At 38.6% G+C, this 25,974-nt stretch overlaps 1 protein-coding gene and 1 long non-coding RNA gene across 2 annotated transcripts; both read left to right on the forward strand.

The window, feature by feature from the left end:
• The first annotated feature begins 15,290 nt into the window (after nt 1-15,290).
• LOC136267332 (uncharacterized) lies at nt 15,291-17,508 on the forward strand. The gene is made up of 3 exons (XR_010706643.1): nt 15,291-15,406; nt 16,690-16,761; nt 17,276-17,508. It is a non-coding gene; the product is annotated as an uncharacterized lncRNA (long non-coding RNA).
• Nucleotides 17,509-21,970: 4,462 nt separating this feature from the next.
• LOC136266507 (uncharacterized) lies at nt 21,971-25,722 on the forward strand. Its single transcript, XM_066061522.1, has 9 exons — nt 21,971-22,006; nt 22,348-22,489; nt 23,448-23,509; nt 23,903-24,557; nt 24,649-24,810; nt 24,865-24,915; nt 25,089-25,185; nt 25,230-25,273; nt 25,424-25,722. Exons 4-9 carry the CDS (start codon nt 24,233-24,235, stop codon nt 25,720-25,722), a joined length of 978 nt encoding a protein of 325 aa, XP_065917594.1. The 5' UTR covers nt 21,971-22,006; nt 22,348-22,489; nt 23,448-23,509; nt 23,903-24,232.
• The last annotated feature ends 252 nt before the right edge of the window (nt 25,723-25,974 follow it).

Consider the following 25,974-nt stretch of genomic DNA (forward strand, 5'->3'; position numbering starts at 1 on the left):
AACTCTTACCATTACTCCTTTTTTGTGAACAGTGTTTTCTGGTGGAACTCCATCCCATTTGACATTCTGTCTACTACACGCCGCACTACTTTTAGGCGAATGCTTTACAATTTTGTTTCTGGTTAAGTCATGTATGTTTTTAATGTAAACTTTTTATTTCACTGTACTGTAATTGTCTTTGTAATGTATCCTTAGTTCTTTGGTTTTGTATTGTATCGTTTTTGTAGGTGGTACTCATATAGGCATATTTGCCTTTTGTATTCACCTTACCTTTTGGTTAAACAAATAAAAATTAAATTAAATACCAAGACGTTTTACTATGATTACCGGTATGTTATTAACATTGAGAGCTTTTGTCAGATTTTCCTTTCTATCCTCAACATATTAAACCATAGATTAAACTCTCTGTATATTCCCTAGTGACATAGCACATATGATTAGCTCAAATATCAACGTCACCTTAGACCACACGGTCATGATGGGACATCTACCAGCCCAAGGATCTTTTGGTGATCAAGACCAGTTGTGTTGTCAGTGATCAGGTTGATCACATTTGGACCGGATAGTCGAAACATAACATCTACCACCACACGGAACATTTGTACCCACTCATACAGAGGACCAATTGCCCACTACAACACAGAACACAAAGTTGAAAGGTACAGTATTGTGGTAAAACCATCTGTATGTTGTTGTCATGGAGATATCAATACATGTTATTGGAATTAGTGGGGTCAAGTTAACACAACACTGAGTTTCATTATTAGTTCTTAGGAATTTTCTATTAAGCAACCTTCTATGTGTTTTTTCTTGTTGATTGAAAAATTTGTTGACAGTCACCATTCCCCTATGCAGTGGCGGATCTAGAAATTTTCAGAGGAGTTTCAGGTACAGGAAGGTTTCAATAACTGTGATCCCAGACTGTCCAGCTGGGGTGAATGTTAACTTGATAGCTCAGTGGCCAATAGCTACAGTGTAAACTAGCTAGCAATGAATCAGTAAAGATCACTCCACAACATTGTTTCACAGTTAATCTTACCAATCTAAACCTTATCAGAAGGTTTAGAAGCAAAACAGCACTTGTACTCATTAAAACAATAATTATTTTTAGAGGTGCTAACATGCATAAAAGCAGTAATGGCATTTTCAGTGATTACAAAGGTGAAAGTATGAACTTTGGCCAGTAGAAAATGTCCCAATATAATACACTAGTATAACTCTTGGTGGTTTTATCATTCACATGAGCCATAAATATATTGGGGGCACGCACACTATTTTCAGAGGGGGTATCAGCTGAAACCATTGCAACCACCTGTATCCGCCACTGTCATACATGTATTATACACTATATACAAAATAATTTATAAAAAAGGCACTGATATAATCTCTCTATATAGCACATTATACAAAACATTACCATATATAGTACAAGATGTGACAAATGACTCACACCTAAAAGAGGCTGTCGTGTCATTAATTCCAGAGATAGAAGTAGTGAAACAAGAGATGATGGTAGCTATGAGGGAAAATCCCTAGCTACTTGGCATTGTAGCAATGTGGGAGAATCCCTAGTTTAGCATTACTCCTACAATGCCAAATAGGGACTTTCCCACATTGCTACAATGCCAAGTAGGGATTTACCGATCATGTAGAGCTTGTTTCACTACTTTTTAACCTCCATGTGGAGTATATAGTACAACAATTATATTGACTAGTACAATAAAAGTTGTTAATTTAAAAATGAAGTAGGGGTCCAGTGATTCTGTATAGTAAAAATAATCGTATAGTCTGTATATTAGGGATCATGAAGAACTGGGCTTTTCCAGCCAAAAATATCATCCTAAAACCAGCTACAATTTCCATTCATGACAGCTTGGCAGCATTGGTTAGGCACAACCAAACCTAAAATCTCCCCAAACCCTTCCTATAAGAATATTTTGTATTTACGTACCGTATAGTAAAAAACTTTGGCGATTATAACAATATTTGCCAAAAGTTTTACTGCCATAGTTTTTACTGTACAGTAGCTATACGTAAGGATTTGCGCCCCTTATTTTCTCTGATATAACAACAAGGTGTGAAGTCAGTTATAAGTAGTGTAGTAAGTATAGTGTTGTTGTTGTAGCAGTACTCTGTAATTTTTATGGTTTTTGTATTTTGTGTTAGTATAGCTACTGATCTAATGATGTGCTAGCAAAGGTATGCTTTGCTAGCTATCTCCTGCGATGCCGAGAGTGGCATTTACTACCAGAACTCCAGTAGTAGAGGTTATCACGTAGTCAAAGTACTATTTGGCCAAATCCATCGTGAGACAATGAACTGACGTGTGAACAGGAAGTTGGAAATGATCACGATAGCTACATATGCTGTTGCTATCAAGAAGGTTATGGAGTGCTTGTTCACTGGCTGCTTCGATTGCTCCTGGTGGTATTTTGCTGCTTAATGGCCCATGTGGAGTGGTGTCTTCTTTCTTCTCTTTGGTGGGTACTGGCTTAAAATATTGAAGGATCAACTTCATCTCAAGTTCAACTCAACCAGGTAACTCAATGTGCTCATGTGATTATCTAAAACAATTGGCGAAAAAAACTTTGGCAAGTTGAATGCTATTTGCCAAAGTTTTTACTGCCAAAGTTTTTTACTATACGGTAACAAAATTTTACGCTGACTGGCTAACTGATTCCTCCAGTCAAACTTAACTCAACAAATGGATGGATGAGGCTACGGGCACCACCAACTGCAGTACATACAATGCATGATTCTGTACAGTAAAAACATAATTATACAGTATTGTAGTACTGTATATTAGGGAACTGGGCTTTCTAGCCAAAAATATCACCCTAAAACCAGCCTCAATTTCCATTCATGACAGCTTGGCAGTATTCGTTAACCCAAAATGTCTTCAGACCAACCCAGAGTGTTTGGTTGAGTTTTTGGCACACACAATGGACATTTCAGTTAATAATTGGCTTGAAGATTGTCCTATTATGCTGGTATAAGGTTTAATGTCTAATTATACTCGAAATAATGCCCACCATATATTGGTGAACCTATTCAAAAGTTATTACTCCAAGTAGAAATTAGGAATTTTAAGTTGGGATAGGGATCGAAGAAAGAAGTTGTGAAACAAGAAAGATCACTTATACCAGCAGATATACTAGTGGATCTTTAATCCTTAGTTTAGTCATGGGTGTAGACTGAAGTGTAGGGATCTGATGTCCATTAGTATATCTGCAGGTGTAGGCAACCGTCCTTTTTTTAGCTATTCTCTTGTTTTATTACTTTATTCTTTGATCCCTATTCCAACTTAAAATTCCTAATTTTTCCTTACACTAGTTTGTTTGTTTACATTTTACAACATAATTATGACAAATGATGAAGCACATTAAAAGAAAAAATGGTACCAGAAATGCCATTAAAGTAATTCTGTACCAAAACACGCACCCCAACAATCAGTTACAGAATGGAAGGTGGTGGCCATTTTGTTTTGTTTTCAGCTATGCTCCACCTGTTATGTATATGTTAAAGCATTGCCGCGAGTGATATATGAAAAATAAAGTATGAGGTGCACGGCTGAGATGCTAATAAAGTACGAGGCGAAGCCGAGTGCTTCATTTTTCATATAGCACAAGCAAGGCTATGCTTTAAATGATTTATGGAACTTTCTAGTTGTGTAGCTTTACCATACACTAGGACTCATATAATTAACACGTGTTGCATGAATTATTAGCAGCCTGAATGCACACAAACTAGTTTAACAAAGTAACTCATGTGTAGTTCACCATAGTTTGGCATGGTAGACGTTCATTGTGTATTTTGGCAGGTTTTGGTCACAACCCACAATCGATTCTATTGTGACACATGGTGAAGGATATCTCCAGGACTTGTCTGTTTACATTAACAGCAACGTTACCTTCTCCCACCCATCATCAAAGCATTTAGGCATGTCTATCCAGTGGTAGAACTTGTATTGGCTGGGGCGATTGAACACTCAGCATGATGAGGGCTATCAGCCTTCAATGGCTTGGGTGATAAGTTGTACTGGCATGAGCACTGTGGGATATTAGCCTGCACTAGAGCACGTGGGCAACTGTGCTTTATTACAAAGAGTGCTTTATGTATATGTTAAAGCATAGCCGCGAGTGCTATATGAAAAATAAAATACGAGGCACGCTGCCGAGTACTTTATTTTTCATATAACACGAGCAAGGCTATGCTTTAAATGATTTATGGAACTTTCTAGTCGTGTAGCTTCACCATATACTAGGACTCGTAATTAACAAGCGTTGCATGAACTATTAGCAGCCTGAATGCACACAAACTAGTTTAACAAAGTAACTCATGTGTATTTCACCATAGTTTGGCATGGTAGACGTTCATCGCATCTTTTGGCAGGTTTTGCTCGCAACCCACAATCGATTCTATTGTGAGTCACATGGTGAAGTATTTCCGTGATATCTCCAGGACTTGTCCGTTTACATTAACAAACGTAACAGCACGTTACCTTCTCCCACCCATCATCGAAGCATTTAGGTATGTCTATAAAAGCAATCCAGTGGTGGAACTCGTATTGGCTGGGGTGATTGATTACTCAGCGCGGCGAGGCTATCAGTCTTCACCGGCTTGGGTGATTAGTTGTACCAGCGCGAGCCCCGTAGGCTATTAGCCTACACTAAGGCACGTGGGCAACTGTGCTTTATTGCCCGCAAAGAGTGCTTTATTGCACCGCAAAGAGTGCTTTATTGAACGAATAAAGCACTGTTTGCGGTGCAATAAAGCACTCTTTGTGGTCAATGAAGCAGTTGGCCGGCTGAGAGTGTACTTTGTGAAATTTAAAGTACACTTTTTCCTTTGATTTCGCCCACGCAAAGTTCTATAAGTATGATTAAAGCACTCTTTGTGAGCAATAAAGCACTGTTTGCAGGTGTAAAGTGTACTTTATGAAATTTAAAGTACACCTTTTTCATTGATCTCGCCTACGCAAAGTTCTACAAACAGCAGTATATATGAACAGCAGTACAGAGAAGCATCTCTGCAGTCAATTCAGTTGCTATGGACAATATGGGTGATAAGCATAATAGCCAACACAGCCACATGGAAACCACATCATGCTATTACAAATCAACACTTTGTGTTGTCAGTGAAAAGAACTGGAACACAAAGGAGGACAAAGGTAAGTCCATGATGTGTGTATTGTACGTACTGCGGTTGGTGAAAAGCACATCTGCAACATCAAGAAATCAAGCCCATAGCCTCATCTGTTGTTGAGTTATGTTTGGCTGTTAGCCAGTCAGTGTAAAATTCTGAAATATTTTTAAAATTTCATAGAAACTTTTTGGAAGTGTATTTTTGGCTAATGGAGATGTGTACACATTATCTCTTCTTGTTGTGGCATGTCCATTGTACATTGTAATGAAGTATCTTGAAAACAGTTCTATTATGTTGACATGTTTTGTTAGCCTAATATGGTCAAAATTATGGTGGAATAGTTTAGTGTGAAAATGGCAAAATGTGATAATATTGAGAAGGATAATTACATATGTTAATTATGTTGCAAACTCTTGATAAGGTGATATTGGTGATTTATTGAAATATTAGTGATTTATTGAAATATTGGTGATTTATTGAAATATTGCCCAACCTTACATGTTGAGATGGTAACAGTCCTGTTGTGTGTATAAATTGTAATAGTGACCCAGTACATGAGATTTGTGTTATAGCAATTGTAATGTTAAATTGTGTTAAATTATAGTTATTCATTAGAAAGTACAAATACACATTACCAGTTAGTACAATTACTATTTTACTAACAACTTGTTATTAATAAGATGGTACAATAATAACATGTACAATGTATACAGTCACTGTGGCTTATATATATGAGCCATTCCATACAGTATTAGTATACTGTCCCTCATCATCCATCCCTCCTACTACAACTATTTCGTTATCAGCTACACTAACTACAGCTGGTCCAGTTCTTGCTGATGGAATATGTCCTATGGCTTGCCAGCTGTGACTGACCTTGTTGAACATGGTAATGTCACTAGTGGGCACATAATCACTTCCTGTCTTCTTCAGTCCACCTACTGTTAGTAGGTGTCTACCTTGTATGCTGACAGGAGCTGAACGGCACCATGGAGTATCTTGTTGTGAACTCCACTTCAACTGGTGACTGGACAGAGTGTCCAGTGGAGCAGTAAATATTGCTGGGGACATGCCATCTTGATTGGATCCTCCTAACAGGTAGAGGGTGTTGTTAACTATTACTGATTGTAGCCAGTAGTGTGGTAGTGGTAGATCACTGGTAGTGTACCACTGTCTGGTGGTACTGTCAAACAGTTCAGTAGTGGCTAATTTCCTGTGCTTGTCATCTATACCTCCAGTTATTACAAGTGTTCCCTGGTGACTAGCAGCTGTGGCAAGCCATCTTGGTGTAATCATCCTGGTGTACTCCTTTAGGTGATCACCATCTAGTGAGAATATCTTGTTGGTCACCTCATAACTTCTATCCCATCCTCCAGCAGTGATCAACTGGCCGTTGAGGGTGGTCATGGCAAAGAAACCATAAGTAGTGATGATAGGAGAAGGGCTCCATGAGTTGTTAACAGGATTGTACACATTTATCCTGTATGATGGGACCAGTAATGAAGTATTATCCCTTCCTCCTCCAATGTAGACCTTCCCATCACATAACACACCAGTGTGGCCTCCACCCTTCACTGGTGTAGGGGCTCTACGTTGCCAATTGATGTCAACTGGTCCACTGAACAGGTATGGTGTGGGGGACTGGACCAGTTGTTCCTAAACAACAACAATAAATTAGTAATAACAATGTTAACATGTTGTTTACACAACAAACACATTAGATGAATGGTTACTATAGTAACTGGTGATCACCAAACACATTTAGGGATTCACACATGTTATATACATACACTAATAACAAGAACTATTACTAATAGTGTTATTATAATATTGTGTGTATGTTACCATAAACAGTTCATGTAGTCATATACCCTGTAGACATAAGGGACATGGTAGGGTATTCCATCACTCACCTTCACCCCACCATCAAGACACTGTTTATAGTTAATGTATTGTATATGTACACATTGTACATGTGTAGGAAATGATCAGTTTATTTTGTTACTGTTGTCTAGGAGTTTGTTGGATTAGCTCAAAATGGCTAAGGAGCAGATAAGGAATGAAAAGAACAATAGTAAGTTGAGTATACTGTTTTGTGGTATAAGACTATATGATAGTTCACTTGTAATGATGTCACTAAACCACCTAACATATCATGAGGTTTATAGTATACAATACTCCATGATAACTTGTTAGTGATAATTTCCAACTACTTTGGTACCAAAAAAGTGTCTATCTAACAGAGAGCTGTCTAATTCATAATGTATAATGTTTTGAGGATAAAATTTCATTTAATAGTTGTAACATGTTCATGAGTGGTCTGTCTGATATGTCTACACAGGGCCCGAGGGTTGAGGGTACACATATCAGGTAGACCACTAGTACACATCTTACAACTATTATTTATCTTTGCTGACAGTACCAAGGTGTAGATTAATGGTAGTGCTATACTATGGCTTCCTTCTGTAATATTTGTAACAAGAATCATCAGAGTGTTCCGTTGTAACTGGACTGATTGTAGAGGTCCTTCTCATGGTGACTTCCCTTTTTATTTCTGTGATCCCTTAAAATTCCTAGGTTTTCCTTAAACTTGTAGAGAACAGAATTTTGTAATAGGTTTAAGGCACCAGTCAGAGGGTACTAGATGTTTTAAGCTGAGGCAATGTTTGTCCACACAAATATGTTATATGAACACCCTCATTGCTTGTTGTACAAGTTACAGGTTTTTGCAATTGAATTCGGCGACTTTGCAATTGAATTCGTCCCGTTTGCAATTGAGTTCGTCGCTTTTGCAATTGAATTCGTCTCATTTTGCATTTTGCGGTTAAATTTATCTGTGATCTGTGACAAGAATGGCAGCTGGAGCAAACACGAAAACATGATGTAGCAGCTGCTACAAGAACTTGTTCAAGTACAACAGTAGTAAACAACTCTTTATAAGGCAATAATTCTTCCTCTACAGCCTCTCCAACAACATTCCAAACTCTACTACGCCATTCGATCAGCTTCACGTACTACCAGCTTCAATTACCTTCTAGTGTCTCAAGTGTAACTCTCCAAGGCATAAATAGTTCATCTCTTAATGAACGGGTTGGTTTCTTGGAGCCGTTTTGTTTATGACGAATTTTAATGCAAATGCGACGAATTCAATTGCAAAACCGACGAATTCAATTGCAAACGGGACGAATTCAATTGCAAATGGGATGAATTCAATTGCAAAGGCAACGAATTCAATTGCAAAAACCTGTAATGTGCTGACTGTTCTATTAGATTGTTTTGTCATTGTTGAATGATAATGTCCTTACTGACAGGATATGTGTAGTAGTTGTTTTGTTATTATGTGTGGTCAGTGTGTATGGATAATATAGTTTAGTGTACTGACTGTTCTATTAGAGTGTTTTGTCATTGTTAAATGTTAACGTCCTTACTGACAGGATATGTGTAGTAGTTGTTTTGTTATTATGTGTGGTCAGTGTGTATGGATAATATAGTTTAGTGTACTGACTGTTCTATTAGAGTGTTTTGTCATTGTTAAATGTTAACGTCCTTACTGACAGGATATGTGTAGTAGTTGTTTTGTTAATATGTGTGGTCAGTGTGTATGGATAATATAGTTTAGTGTACTGACTGTTCTATTAGAGTGTTTTGTCATTGTTAAATAATAATGTCCTTACTGACAGGATATGTGTAATAGTTGTTTTGTTATTATGTGTGGTCAGTGTGTATGGATAATATAGTTTAGTGTACTGTGACTGTTCTATTAGAGTGTTTTGTTATTGTACTTACAGGATATGTGTAGTATTTAATATCACGATATTCATGATGTCATGGGACTTATATCACAGGCAACCATAGCTACAGTGTAGTTTGAGGCAGGTGGAACACTACAATTTTGTTGTAGTAACACAAGTAAGTCAGCCTGTACATCGCTCAGCTCCAGCTGTCACTACCATGTTTTTCTGCTGCCAAATACAGCAAAAGCTGTAGGCTCTATGGGCATTTCTGGAGCATAGTGATACTGTATATTAAATTTATTAGGTCCTGTGGAAGCGTTTTTAGTGTGTTTCTTCCCAGTGACTTAGATACAAGTCTTCAAAGAGCTTGTTTCACTCGAAAAAACTACTAAAAATTCAATAAAAGATCTATACAACCAGTAACTTTAAAAATCACTTCCACAGTACCTAGATATTTTAGCTGTTTAGTCACTTGTGGTGAAATTATAAGGATTCAGTAATCTGTTAGTCTGGTTTTTGGTGGCACATTTTTATAAAACATTGCTCTATAGTGGACCACACACCCAAGAACAGTCATTGTTCTGCAGTATAAACAAACAAGCACAATTAGTTGTATTGCTAACACAACAGGTTGTGATACATTATTTATCCCTGTGTGGTTTAAAGCAGGTTTGTAATTTGTTCCGCCCACACATTTCAAACTATTCCATAACCTTAAAATGAAGTGAATGTTTTCACATGACAAATTTTATTCAATCAATTTATAACAATGATTTGACAAAGTTGACATTTATTTCTGTTATACATCACCACATGTTGCCAGAGACATATCCTCATATTTGCAAATAATTTGATTAATGGCAGCCATTAGGACTTTTGGTAATGAGCTGAAGTAAGTGTAACTCATGTGGTATGCATACTTGATCATTTGTGTAGTCCATACCATCTTTGCGTTGTATCTTTTGTCAAGCACATCCTGTGTATGTGTGCGTGCGTGCATGTGTGAGTGTGTGTGTGTGTACTATGTGAGGTAGCATAGCCAAGTGGCTGGAGCAGTGGCCTGGTGATCGAAAGGTTCCAACCAATTTGGTGTTGTTGTTGTTTCCTAAACTTTTTCACATTGCTCTAGTCTACCCAGCTGTATATTGGGGACCTGGTGGCTTGGTGTCATCTGTGGAAGCAGTCCACCCAGCTGTAGCATCAATGGGTATCTGGTGCTTACTGGGGAAGCAAATGCCCAATTGTCCTAGCTTGTCTCACTTTGTGGTGTTGGGGTTGTTGTGGAACTTCAGGTTCCATGACCTCTCTTACAATAAATATGATACTATTTGTTTATATGTTTATGATACTAAATACATCCAATGGGTAGCTATAGTGCTGGACATCATTAGTTTCCAAAAGTTGCTTTCTGTGTATGTGATGTCATGACTTTATGTTTGGTCAATGTTAATGAAATTTGGACAGGTGGTGCATACAACCATTGTGGTTATACAAAGGAAGTTGAAGCCATACCAATGTGAACTTTCCCGCAATGATGTAATACCTCATTACATCAGTGTTTTACATTCTTTACTTTTCCTACACACAGGTGCAAGCTACAAACCTGAATTTTGGTGGGAAAGGAGTACTGTGATAGCTCTAACTTCTACAGAAGCAGATTTTTGAAATCATAATTTATTTCAATGTTATTATAAATTAAAGGATGACAAAAATTTATTTTTTCTCAGCCAACGGTTCAACAATGACAGTGACACTTGCTTGGTATACAAATATAATGAACCATGTACAGAAACAGATTTTCAATATGAGATTTAGTCAAGTTGCAGTTTTTTTTAAAAAAAAGAGGAACCAGCCTTAACCTTTAAAGCCACACAAAATTATTGAGGAATACGTGTTTATACCAAAATGGGCTTAGCTGTATTGCCAGGTTACTTGGTATTCCTAACTCTATTAGCCTAAAACCATCAAAAGAAAGTTTATTCATTGGGTTACTAAGGGAAGCCATTGTAACAACAGAGGCTGACTTGTTATAAAGTGATGAAGAATAACAACTGGTTTGATCGCAACGCCACATTCCCTGTTTTGTCTACCATGTTAATCAGCATTTGAATCACATGAACTGTATTATAGCCTTACTTGCCTATGGTTGGTGAGTCAGCCAATTGTTATTTGGAGTGAATAGGACCAACTAGCAATGAGTTACGGATCATTTTCTAAAGGTATGTAAAGGATATGTGTGCTTATAAACTAGAATTTATTTTCTCAGTGTGTTTTGGTCCTCATGTTTTCACTGTAGGGTAAATGCTTAGGTATCGTTTAATCCTTATTAAGTCAGGAGTAAAATGACGTTTATTGCATAGTCGTAGGATAAACACTTTGAAAACTGCAGCTTTTTGTTTACAACCATGCACAACGGCCTATCAAGTTTTTTTCTAATGTAGCATTTTGCATTTTTGAAAAGTTCTGATGTCCAGCACTGTACCACGCTATGTAATAACCCTAGCTTACTAGCTTGTAAATTTTAATTTTCCTTACACTTATAAAACAGTAGAAGCACTCACCCTTGTTTGTTTATTCTGAGATACCGGGACCACACGTTGTTTAGACCGAGGATGAACAGGAGATGGTAGACTGCTCCTCTGATCAGCCATCAATGTAGTATGCTACATGATTGTAGAATTACAATATGTGATATCATGGTAGAAGAAAATTAACAGTTTGGATTGATGTAATTATGTCAGGTGTAGGTGACCTCCTTTGTTTCCCTATTGTTTACTGTGATCCATAATTGAACTTACACTGTACACACTGTTCTAAGCTTACCATTCCAATGGTGGTGTTCTACAATGACTCAAATCATACAGTATGATAGTACTGTATAGTAGGAACCACAAAGGAGTAGGTGTGGCCCACGAAATAACATCTTCCAAAAACCATTCCTTGACGATGATGAGGCAGTGTTGGTTAGGTAAAACTAAGCCCAAACAAGCTTTCAGATTGACCTGAAATGCTTGCTATGGAATTTAGAAATAACTAACAGAATTTTCTACTGACTAACTGACTGACTGACTGATTCCTTCAGACAAGTGTAGCTAGATAACTGCTAAGGCTACGGACTTGATTTTTTTCACTGTTCGATGCTGCTTTGGCCTGAGAGGTGCCTTTTTGGCATACCGCAGTACGTACAATGTATTTTTCATGGACTTAGCAGTGTCCTCCTTTGTGGCTCATTCATCTTTGCTGACAGGGAAAATGTCAATTTGATGGTAGCATGTGATGGCAACATGTGATGGCTTCCCTTCATACCGGAAATCGTCTGTATTTTTCATAGTGGCTATTTTGATTGCAGAGGTGCTTTTCGAACAGTTCTTGATTCGTACTGCTTTGTAAAAGGTTGAACATAGCCGTCACTTTTCAGACGATAATTGATGTAACTGGGGCACGTGGCACCATTTGTATCTTTCAGTATGCGTGGACTACAGAGGTGCTTTTCAAACAGTTCTTGATCCGAAGTGTTGTGTAATGGGGTGAACACAGCTGTCAGCGAAGCATAATGGATACTTTACTTTTCAGACATAGCTGTGGCGTGTGGTGCCATTCCAGATGCAGTATGTGTGGGTTCACCAGTCATAATAATTGTTTGCAAGAAAAGTTAATAAACAAGTATATACACAAAAACTTGGAATTTTCAACCCATAACACATCGATAAAGGTACTGAAACAAGTTGGAGTAGTCCAAGATATTAAATCACAGTAAAACAATAAGAAGTGTTATATCCCTACTGTTCATTTCCGTTATGGTATCTTTAGCACAATAGGGATATAACACTTCTTATTGTTTTACTGTGTTTTAATGTATGAACTACTCCAACTTGTTTCAGTACTTTTATCGATATGATATGGTCCCTACTCTAGTTGAAAATCTTAATTTTTTGTGTACTTGTTTATTGCCTTTTTATTATGAATGGTGAACCCACACATACCGCATCTGAAATGACACCACATGCCCAAGCTATATCAATTATCATCTGAAAAGTGAGGTATTCGTTGTCAGCTAAGTTCAACCCATTACACACAGCAGTACGAATCAAGAACTGTTCGAAAAGAACCTCTACAATCCACACACACCGAAAGAATTGGTGCTGCGCACCCCAGTTATATCAATTATTGTCTGAAAAGTGAAGCATCCATTACGCTTTGTTGTCGGTTATGTTTAACCCATTACACAGCAGTACGGATGAAGAACTGTTCAAAAAGCACCTCTGCAATCAAAACAGCCACTATGAAAATAAGGATGATTTCCGTTATGAAGAGAAGCCATCACATGCTACTGCCAAATCAACACTTCACTGTCAGCAAAGATGAATGGGACACAAAGGAGGACACTAGTAAGTCCATGAAAAATGCATTGTACGTACTGTGGTTTGCCAAAAGTTATCTCTCGGGTTGAAGCAATGTCAAACAGTGAAAAATCTAGCTCGTAGCCTTAGCAGTTATCGAGTTACGCTTGTCGACAGTCAGTCAGACAGTTAGTCAGTAGAAAATTCCGTTAAATAAATTATTTTTAAAATTCCGTAGCTACTTGTTGAAAGCATTTTGAGTCGATCTGAAAGCTTGTTTGGGCTTATTTTTACCTAACCAATACTGCCTCATCATTGTCAGGAAAAATTGAGACTGGTTTTTGAGTGATGCTATTTTGTTGGCCATGCCTACTCCTTTGTGATCCCTACTATACACTACTATCATACTGTATGATACAATGTAGTGATGTGCGATATATCGAAAAAATATCAATTTCGCGATAATTTTGTCGATATCGTTATCGTATCGATTTTCGATACTGCTTTAGCAGATTTCGATATTTATCGAAAAGGTAATATTTTGCGATAATTATCGAAATATCGAAGAATATTTCGATAAATCTACAGCATTTAGTGTGTGATTGCACAATCACGCTAGAAATGAAGGTTGTTTCTGTACTATCTAGCCACTTTAAAAACTTGTCTACCAGTTTCCTAGGGTTTTATGCAGTAGTTTGTGTGTAAAGTATACCCATCCAAAAACAGCTTATAGCTGTAAAAAAAGTGCGCGTCCAAGTAAAGCAGAGTTAACTGCGACAAAAAGTAATGATATCATAATGCGGCCATGTGCGAGGTGTGCAAGTTGTAAAATTAATATTAGCTAATCAGATAATACAATGTTATTGTTAAAGTGTTAATGAGAACTATGTGATGCTGCTAGTTTTTAAGTGTGTGAGCATCTTCATAAATGCCACATAAATTTAATTCTCAATAAAGCAATGTGTATAGATTCTCTGATAGTAATAAATAGTTTGAGTTTGGCCGCCTTTCCTTTGTTCGTAGCATTGCTGTATACAGGAAAGGCGGCCAAACTCAAACTATTTATTACTATCAGAGAATCTATACACATTGCTTTATTGAGAATTAAATTTATGTGGCATTTATGAAGATGCTCACACACTTAAAAACTAGCAGCATCACATAGTTCTCATTAACACTTTAACAATAACATTGTATTATCTGATTAGCTAATATTAATTTTACAACTTGCACACCTCGCACATGGCCGCATTATGATATCATTACTTTTTGTCGCAGTTAACTCTGCTTTACTTGGACGCGCACTTTTTTTACAGCTATAAGCTGTTTTTGGATGGGATTTCAATACTTTTTGTTAGAATAAGCAATGTACTGTTGATAACAGTAGGTGAGTTTCCATGGTTTTGACAGAAACCCCAGATTACAGTGACAGAATATTAAAATATAACTGTAATTTTAGTGGCCAGGGCCGCCCACATTGGGGGTAACTGGGATATTTTGCCCCCTACCACAGCCCGAAAGGGGCCACTTGAATACCTATTTAAAGAATGATCGATATACTCTAATAGAGCAGTCAGGATCTAGACCCTTCCTTGCCCCTGGGCCCCTCTTTAACTCTTTTCCCTGGGCCCTCTAATTCTCAGGACGGCCCTGTTAGTGGCATGCAACTGCAGTCAACTAACACCCATTTTAACTATTAAACCCTTAACAACGCTTTGCCTTTCATCTTGTACTGCATTGAAACGATCAAAATACTCTATTAGAGCAGTCACAAAACAGCTGTAACACAGCAATCAATATTTAGCATAGTTACAACTTTTGCTTAGCATCGGATTGTATAGTTTAAATTACTAGCTACTTACAGACTTTACAATATAAAAATATGTCACTTGTAGAAATGTGACTGTTCTATTAGAGTATCTCGATCTACTTCAAGTATTGACTAATTCAAGTGAAGAAGCTACGCCCCTGCCAAGAGATCTTGTGAAATGAAATGAGAATAGTAAAGAAAAGACAAGTATGTACAGAGACAATAGAGGTGCGCGTAATTATGTCCTGTTGTAAATAAACGCCTTTAAAATTTATATTACTACTAAATAAATGCACCAGAATAGGTTTGTGTGGCTGTTGTCTCCAAGGTTGTCTCATTACTTGTCTTTTCATGTTGAAGGGATTTAGTCGCAATTGGTGAGTTTAACTATACATGTATTTGTGTTGTAAAACTTAATTGTAGAAAGGCGATTAGCACATATCATGATAAACATGTATTTGTCACAGTAGAGTCTCTCACGAAGTCACGATTATTACGAGACATTGGACCAGGGTAAAAATTTACTGCTATATTTAGAGGTTGTAGCGTTTGTATATCTTAGTATGTTAATAAATAATCCCCCATGATCACTAATCACTAATAGTACAGTGAAAACTGGTCATTATTCAGGCCGTAGGGACAAAATTTTCTGACCTTGCCTTTTAAAGAGGTGGCTGCATTATGCGGCCTTAAAAAAAGGTAAGAAGCATGCTGTTCTAACTGGCTATGGAGATGGATTTAGTGTATGACAGCATATGAGACAGTGAGTGTTGGTAGCAAGGGGGCAGCCAATCTGTTAGAGCACCAAAAGCACTGCTTCAGACATAGGCAGTTGACTGTCAGCCCCAAGTGTAAAAAGTTTCACTATTGGTCCTTATAAGTTCCTGATGAAGTCATTATCCATAAGATATATTTTTCAGAGTATCCATTTCAGTTCTACAATATAGTAGCCAAGCATAAGATGAACATAACACAGCATTCCAGTAGTTTAGTGGTGACCACAACACTGCCTGAGTTAAACTGTGGTGAGATTTGAGACTACCAGAAGCCCTGGAATGTCTTCAACACATGAAATACCAAATATCTAATGCCTGGCTTTCATCCACAGTGGACCTGTCTTGGTGGCCACTTGTACAGAAGGGAAACAGCTGCCACACAGTCTTGCGAGCGAAACAGCTAGTTGCCACACCCCTTAATTATCAATTTGTAAAATCTTTAGCAAAATTGTGTGTGCGAGCAAGTGCGATGTGGCAGTGCCGTGTATATGGTTGCTGCCTAGCAGTGACACATCATGAGTATTGAAGTCACAATGCATTACTGTATCATCCATCTAAATACAATCTCTGAATGTGTCATTTTGTGTAGAGAGCAATCTTCCTGACCTGCAGGTTTCAGTGTATATTGGTAACCATTAATATTGTTCGCAATATTGTGAACTATATGTACAATGAAACCTCACTTAGTGGCCACCTCTTTAATAAGACCACCTCATTATATTGGCCACCTCTAGTAGGTCCCAAATATAGCTAAGCATTACTTATGACCTCATTAATAAGGCCACCTTGTTATTCAGGCCAAATTTTTTGGTCCCACAGCCTGCCATATTAATGAGGTTTCATTGTACTTATGTGAATTATTATTTTTCGTAACTTTTCTTCAGGTTTACTGATGGGCACTATGAAGCATTGTTGACTGGTACGTGTATAATGTGGTGACTTGAAATTCTAAAACAGTACGTAGCATGTCTTGTATGTACATGTAATGTGTTGTAATGTGTCCACACATCCACACATCTTAGAAATAAATATAATTGTATTCTCTATAAATAGTCAGTTCCATTGTGCCACTGGGTCATAAGTTGGTTGAGTATGGATCATCCAGGGCACTTGAGTCACATTTTGTCCTGGCCAAGTGGATCTCATCCACTGACAGAAGATACAGGATCAGATCACGTGTATAAATTACGGTGGAACTTGTTTATTGCCACCTTCACTCATTCAGCAGGTAACAGTGTATAAATTCTCAATTGGAATTGGCTTTTCAAGAGTGGTTGTCTTTCTATACTAGTGGCCATTAAGACAGGTTGTACTGATAGAGTGTACATACTAGAGATGCAACAATATCCTCTACTTAGTGTCGTTTGATAGTGATGCAATGGAGACTATGTATTATTGCATTTAAATACTATACTATTATATTGCAACTCTAGCACGTATTTATAACAGGAATGTTTGTTAACCGTTTAGACATGCTGGAGCCACACCCACTCATCTGGATTCTACAAATGAAGTCATACCAACTTGTTGTCATCATACTTACTCGTTACTCCCTTGGATGAATATACATGCCGTCATGTGAGACTTGCTACCATGGCGGGCCACTGGAAAACATTTGCATAGCAGTTATATTACAGTCATTATTGTACAATTCTTACATTATTGTTGTGAAAAGTGTTTGGTATTCATGTGTCTCCTCTGTATGTTGTAATGGCATGTGTAATTTTGTGTGGGGGTGCTATAAAATGCAATAATGCATGGTGACAATTGTATTAGGCGATTTTGCACACTTCCTTTTAAGCTAGCTACGTGTGCTAATTACTCACAGCTTGTGTCAACAACTGGTAACCGCAGTTGTACTCTTGTGTCATTCTTTAAGCCGCGCCCTTAGAGGACAAATTATGTGGGGGCGACTAATTTCAAAACGAAGGATGGTATGCAGCACCATAGATTATATCTATGGACTATAATCGGCTATGGCAGCACACTTCTTGGTGGCTATATGTACTGATTAACTACATAGAGCGCCAGTTCATCAATACCCAGTGACCGCCATTATGCTCTGCGTCATTATTTAAATTCCGAGTAAAATTCTTAGAGAGCAAATGACGTGGGGGCAACTAAATTCAAATTTCAAACTAGCCATTCTCGAAAACAAATGTTTCAATCTGAACGAAACTTTTAGAACAGTTTAAAGACACATTGCCCTACATGCCAAGCGAGTATTGCGGAAAACAACAATCTGAGATTGTATTTGGCCTCTAGGTCGACTGAGGACGACTGAAACTTCGTTTGGTACTGAAATCACGACTGTAGGGTAATCATGTATGGTGAAATCGATGATATGAATCTTGAGGTGATTGAGTGAATACTGAAGCGATAACAGGGCGATCAATGTTCGGAATGCACAAAGGAACGCAAGGCATACACCTGCGGTTGCGTCTAACCGCATGCGATAAAAAAAAAAATGAAACTTCACCTTTGATGTCGGCAACCTCGATCACGAAACAATCGGCATGGATTTGCTTTACTGCTTGTGTGGTAGTTACTAGTGACACGATGAGTTCAACTCCAGAGTTTCAGAGGGATAGCGTAAGTGACGGGTGGATTACAGGAAGGCCGAATTTGACAAACGTTCGTTCTTGTAAAATCCTCACGTAGTGGTCGCGTCATTTATTGTCTGCGGCGCGTTTCTGCTTTACTGGCCGCGCGACTCACTACCGTGAGTCTTGATTTCAAGCATATTTATAAGTATCGGCCGCCCACGCAATTACACCACCCACACAATTAAAAATTATCGAAAATCGTATCGAAATTTCGATATTTACCCCAATATCGTATCGATAACATATCGAAATAAAAATCCTGATATCGCACACCACTACTGACCACACAAGGTTGGGGGTGATAAGCTGCTTAATTGGTACAAACTGGGAATGCAACAATATGAGTAAACACCATATTGTGTGATGTGTTTTATAATATTTCTGTATTGTAATATTTGAATTATATACCAGTGTAATATACCCATATCTATATGCTGAGATACAGCTCAAAACGACAGATACCAAATCTATTTAGAAGTATTCTACAACATTATTTGTTCAGCATATAGCATCTGGTTACCAATACGTGACTTTGAAATCTTTTTTGATCCCACCCACCAATAGGGTGACAGCTGAATGCATTGTCCACAAGCCACAGCCCCACAATACAGCAATAGCCATATCGTATTGTATTGTGGTAGAAAATATTGCAATATATCGATATGTTGAAGCTAGTATTGCCCTATCACAGACCCTGGATGAATTGGAGTTGGAGCTAGATGAGGATCATGATGGCACAGTCTCTTGGCCAGAGTTTCAAAAGGTTTGTGTTGATATTTTACATATGAATTTTCTTTACAGTGTATGTCTATCTATGCATAGTACACTACGCACATAACACATACTTTGTCCATGCACACACAAAGAAATTCTGCTGCAAGGCCATATCTACCCAATAAAAACACTGGGCCACTGTGCACCACTCGGGTAGTGAGAGTCAGTGCAGGTAAAACCACTGGGGCAGGAGTAGTACGTACCTGTAGGAGGCTGTAAAACCTTTTGAATCTACATGCAGCCATGTTCATACATATCTACGTATGTTGCATACAGTATGTACAGCTCACGTACATTGTACATATATCCTCCATGATTTATTATTATTTTCTTATTCCAGCTGTTTTCTGATCCCAAAGAAGAACAGAACATTACTGACACTACAGCAGAACTAACAACTAATCATATGATATTCTACACAGCAGTGGTTGTCATGACAACGCTCATAAGCAGCTGGTACTTCTATTACTCAACCAGGGATTGTCGTGGAAACAGCATGTAATGAGTAGCTTACGTTGTGAGTGTGTAACGACGAAATATTTGCCTAGCTGAGTGCTATGTATATACTTGTAGGAAGACACTTTGCACTAGTCATTGACCAATGGTCCCATTTGAGAAATTGTACTACACTACACCCTACATCTAATGCAGGCACTACCTAGTATTTTTTAAAATTACCTTGCAGTTTATACATACAGTAGGTTGTTTTAGTTTGTAGATAATTGCTTGCAAAGCAAGGGAAGTTGTTGACAATAGCTCAATCTCTGCTTGTTTCACTTCTAGGTGACTCCCTCAGGGATGACCCAGAACGCTTGAGGCAAATCAGGACAGCATTATTATCAAAGAAGAAGGGGGAATCCCATGGGGATGATGATGATGATGATAGTCACCATGGTAACAATTCTCCTGAAGACAAAGTCACTGCACCGGGGAATAATCCTAGCACTCAAGAGGGCGGCCAACAATCAGGAGGTGGTCAACAATCAGGCAGTGGCCAACAATCAGGTGGTGGCCAGAGTTCCAGCAGAGGCCAAACCAGTGGAGGTGGAGGTGGACAAGGCTCCTCGGCTGGTGGTGATGGAAATGATGAAGAAGATAGAGAAAAGAAGAGTAAGCAACCATGAATTGGTTACAATCAAGATCAGGTGCATGGGTAGCTAACAGAGTAAATGTCGTCATATTCTGTACATGTACAGTCTTGCACAGTCGGCCATCTACGTAGGGGGCCCACTGTGCAAGAAGCACAGTGCCACTTTTGTCCAATTTACATGTAAAAGTACGTGTTCACTGGTACTAAATTATGAACAAAACATTGAGCATCCTGCAGAGTTCTCCTCTGTCTCTTGTAGCACTTACTTAGTACTACTAATAACTCCATTCTGAACTTCTCCACTGAAATAAAAATCTCAACACATTCTCCTAGATCCCTCTCTAAGAATATTGTCAGAACATCAGTAGGGCCAATGCTGCTAGCCACTCTAATAATATCAGTGTTTGTTGCTAAGCTTTTACTTTAATCCACTCCAGGGACTAAGCAAATTTTGCTTGGGCTGAATCCTTTTGTCCAACTTCTGGTCTCCATATACACAATTCACAGTTTGTTCCACTATAAAGTAATATTGTTGGTGTATGGAATATACATTCATTGCTGTGGCACGTTTCAGGAAAAGGAAGGAGAGGAGGATGAACAGGAAGTGGGAGGTGCTACTAGCAAGACACTATCCTCAACACAACCAGCTGTGAAGAAGTTGAGAGATAACAAATTAACAATAAAACTACTATATTTGTATACGGATATATAAAGTTTATAGATCAAAAATTAACATGCGTACATTTTCAAACATCCAGTAGAAAAATTTTCATTTTACGATAATAACATTTTGTCCCAGAAAAGTTCTGTGTAGTTTGTATGTAGATTATGTATATACGTACGTATATGCGTGTATACATGTTATTCACATGTACATTTAGTTGTGGTGTAATATTCTTTGCTGTGTTTATTGCAGTAATGGAGGATGCAGGCAGTGATGTCAGATCAAAGAGATTAGCAAGACTGCAACAACAGTCACAGCCGGTGCAGGTGACGACACCCACTCCACGTGCCATACCTGTCAGTAGCAAGGAGCCTGAAGTGAGGCAACCAGTAGCTGCTGCCTCTACTGCTGCTGCTACCACTGTTGTTAAGCCAACTGCAACCACTCCAACAAAGAAAGTTACTGACAAAATGGCTTCTCCAGTGAAGGCAAGAATTATACTTGCTTGTTTTGTGTGTCTGTCCTATACATGTCTGTCTGTCTGTGTGTCTGTCTGCATATCTACAGTCATGAACACAACACATGCAGCTGCAAACCTTATAAGCTGAAACAAAATAATATTATGTAGTGTTACAATGGTTATGAATTTAGCAAAGGTAACGGGTAGTGTTTTTATTGCAGTTGTCAAATGAACATTAACCAAATGGAAACATATGTACACTGTAGCAAGTCACATTATGTGATATTTTATTGTTGTATTTAGGAGTTGACTATGGTGGAATCCCAGTCAGCAGTTCTATCACACTTGTTCTGCACTAAAGTGGTATGTACACAAGCCATCACTGCTAAGCCGTGCTCACTGTTAGCTCCTTAGGTCATCTCTTCAGGAGGGTCAGGTGGTGAAATTCTCCGGTACTCTCATAAGGTGATGAAGCTAGATCCAAGTAAGGTGCCCGCTGACCCAGGAATGAGCGAGGTGAGGTGCTTTCATGTTGTGGTCTCATGTTCCAGTTTGTCTTGACCAGAAATTCAAATTGCTCCTATTGAGATGATTGTCCAGGGAATTGGTAAGTCCATGAGATACAGTATTGTGGACACTTAAGGACACCTACATAATCCAGACAATTAGTTAAGATCCCAAAGTATCCCTTAGTGGATAAACTGTCCTGGAAAATCAGGACACCTTGATAATCAGGACACCTTGATAATCAGGACACCTTGATAATCAGGACACCTTGATAATCAGGACACTATTGGTTGGTGCCAAGGTGTCCATTATATGTATCTCCAATGTACTGTACAACATGCAGCATTGTACAAAACTGTTGCATGCTACAGTTTGCATGACTGTACTTGCATGCATTGTTCAACCACTGTGTGTTAAGTCTTATCGTGTTCCCTTCTGTAGGATGTTGTTAAGGTTTTAGTGGTGTCGTACAATCGTGCTTGCTTGTCGCCTCCACCTGGGGTACAGCCCACGGTGTGGTCACAGCTAACAAACTGTTCCAAAGATGTTGTTGCTGTGGTGCTGCTAGAACAACTGAAGGAAGGTATGTTGTACTTGTGATTATGAGAGTGGAGTAGTGTATGTGTGGCACTACATTTGATAAGGAATAGCATAATATACATAGTTATACCATGTCTGCAAGGGATTCGTTGATATACATACACCCAAGCCTGAGACCCCAAACAGTGTCTTAATTGCTCATACTAAAGGTGTATATCTACTATTCTGTAGGTGCTGCACGTAAATACGTACAAACGGGTACTGTACGTAAGCAGCGGCTGCAGTAGGTGCTATGGATCGTAGTTTACTTCTAACATTGTTGTCATAAATATAATTTTTGAGTATAGGTACTCAGCATAAAGCAGTGTTTGGCTGCGTGGGTGACAAGTTGTCGAGTAGGCCAATCTCATCTCAAGTCAACTTGGCCATGTACCTATCTGTAGTTGTTTCGATTTGTTATATGTTCTTATGGTGTTTGTTCCTGTGCTCAGTTGTTCTTACATCCATGTTTAGTTTTTGAGCGGGAAATTTATGGAGGACAAGAAACTGTGGAGGACATTATAGGCATACAATACAACAAACACCCACAATACTGTAACATTCCCTCTGCCTTGGTGTCCATACAATAAAACAGAAAGTCATTTGTGGGCTCGTGATCTAATTTTGACAGTGGATCAGACATGGTGAATTCAATTATCATAGGGTGGCAACAGACCTGTGTTCCAGGATAATTTTACAGTGTACGGTCACACAAGTCAATTTACACTTGTCAAAAGTGCTTTCCTAGACTCTGTTGTACAATGTGTATGCACTGTGTGACTTAGTTGTCTTACATTCGTATTAATAAGCAGTGGAAGAATTAAAATTCTGTTGTTGGTACAGAAGGGTGTGATATTGAGCCCTTCCCTGGTGTGTCATAATGTGAAGCTGTCTTGTAAAATATTGTAACATTACCTATTGGATTACCATGGTGATGTGTGATTAATGGTGTATACTCGTAGGGGTGCAGACAGTTGATGTGGACGATATCTGGTCAGTATATTCTTCATCATCGAAGAGTCAGGTTTGTGTTGTATCTGATGTCCCTTGGGAGACTGATTGAAACTATATTGTTACCGTTGATGTACCTTAACTACATTTGTTTGGGTCCTGCTTGACATGGTCACTATAATGAGGTGGTCTTATTAATGAGGTCATGAAGTACACCTTAGCTGTGTTTGGGACTTACTTGACATGGTCACTATAATGAGGTGGTCTTACTAATGAGGTAACCACTGAGTGAGGCTTCACTGCATTGTTACACTGTAAGTTATGTAATTGTAGGCAAAGCCTTTTGAACTCTAAAAAGTGATAATTTGTTTTTGTTAAAAAGTTATCTTTAATATGTGGCCACACCTTGTCTATAGGAGACCTGTCTGGATTCTATTTTGTAACAATCAATACTTTGATCTTGTAGGGTTCTCTGGCGACGTTCATCACCCTTCTTAGCAGTTGGTCTCCAGATGGTGTCACCGTGCCTCCTGAATTACTCACTAAACTGCTTACGTTAGCTAAAACTGAGTCGTCATTTGCTCAAGAAGCATTTACTCAGTTGGTAAAGACAGCTGGTCTTGATGCAAAGAATGCTAGCTTGTATGAAGAAATTGCTCTTGACATCAGCAAATCTCAGAGCGCCCTAAGTGTTCTTTTTGGCCAATCTCTTTTCTCTGAGTTTGTTGGTGAACAGTTATTGAAAGAAGTATCCACAGCAATCCACCGCTTGGGAATCTATTTTGAAAAGGACTCCATGTTTTCTGGCTTCTTGTCACCATCGACGATACCTGGAAAACTGGATGCAAATTTATTAAAAGATAAACGATTCCAATCTTTTGTACAGATTCGTGGTTTTCCTGATCACATGCGGATCGATGACATCAAGCATTGTTGTCAGCCAATACAAGATGGACTACACAAATGTCAGGAGTGTGTCACCACAGGATTCCTGAAGGTGCTAAGGACATCGCAGAAGTCAAATGCCATTGGCTGGCTGGCTAGTGTTGTAGGACTGAATGAATTACGTTGTGGACCTCAATTTCGACAGAAGACAACAATAGAACCTGTGGCTTCTGATGGTAAGAAATGAACTCTTATTATAAGCACATTATAGGTTAACCCTAATTGTAGGCATGGAGAAATTACATATATGGTTTATTTTGTCTTCAGGTTATATGTTGAATTTCTCAGCTGTACTAGTGCAACTGTGTCAACCGTTCTTTGGGACTGCTCCAAATAGCAAGCTAGCTAAGATAGATCCCAGTTATTGCACATCACTGCAGTGCAGGCTAGATCTTTACAATGAGCCGTGTCTTGCTCATGGAAATATATGTAGGTAGAGTTGATTGGCATTAATTAAAATGTAATTATGTTGTATATTTGCAGCTGCTGAAGAGAGTTTGGCTAAAGGACATGAAAGATATTTTCCAACCAGCAGTAAGTTGTGCGTGTACATGCATGTGTGGTGCGTGTATGTGTGTGCATGTGTGTGCATGTGTGTGCATGTGTGATGTGACGGACAGTCTGCCCCTACTCTGCCGCTATTACTGTGGTAGTCTTAAAGTATTATTTGATGTCTTTTATCTCATACATATCTCTCTACCCACTAGCGGACTACAACTTCATGACAGAGATATTCCACATCACTCAGAGAGGACTACATGTTGGATTAATGGCAGCCATTAGGACTTTTGGTAATGAGCTGAAGTAAGTGTAACTCATGTGGTATACATACTTGATCATTTGTGTAGTCCATACCATCTTTGTGTTGTATCTTTTGTCAAGCACATCCTGTGTATGTGTGCGTGCGTGCATGTGTGAGTGTGTGTGTGTGTACTATGTGAGGTAGCATAGCCAAGTGGCTGGAGCAGTGGCCTGGTGATCGAAAGGTTCCAACCAATTTGGTGTTGTTGTTGTTTCCTAAACTTTTTTCACATTGCTCTAGTCTACCCAGCTGTATATTGGGGACCTGGTGGCTTGGTGTCATCTGTGGAAGCAGCCCACCCAGCTGTAGCATCAATGGGTACCTGGTGCTTACTGGGGAAGCAAATGCCCAATTGTCCTAGCTTGTCTCACTTTGTGGTGTTGGGGTTGTTGTGGAACTTCAGGTTCCATGACCTCTCTTACAATAAATATGATACTATTTGTTTATATGTTTATGATACTAAATACATCCAATGGGTAGCTATAGTGCTGGACATCATTAGTTTCCAAAAGTTGCTTTCTGTGTATGTGATGTCATGACTTTATGTTTGGTCAATGTTAATGAAATTTGGACAGGTGGTGCATACTACCATTGTGGTTATACAAAGGAAGTTGAAGCCATACCAATGTGAACTTTCCCGCAATGATGTAATACCTCATTACATCAGTGTTTTACATTCTTCACTTTTCCTACACACAGGTGCAAGCTACAAACCTGAATTTTGGTGGGAAAGGAGTACTGTGATAGCTCTAACTTCTACAGAAGCAGATTTTTGAAATCATAATTTATTT

Source organism: Dysidea avara, chromosome 9 (genome assembly GCF_963678975.1).
Source record: "Dysidea avara chromosome 9, odDysAvar1.4, whole genome shotgun sequence".
NCBI classification, from domain to species: Eukaryota; Metazoa; Porifera; class Demospongiae; order Dictyoceratida; family Dysideidae; genus Dysidea; species Dysidea avara.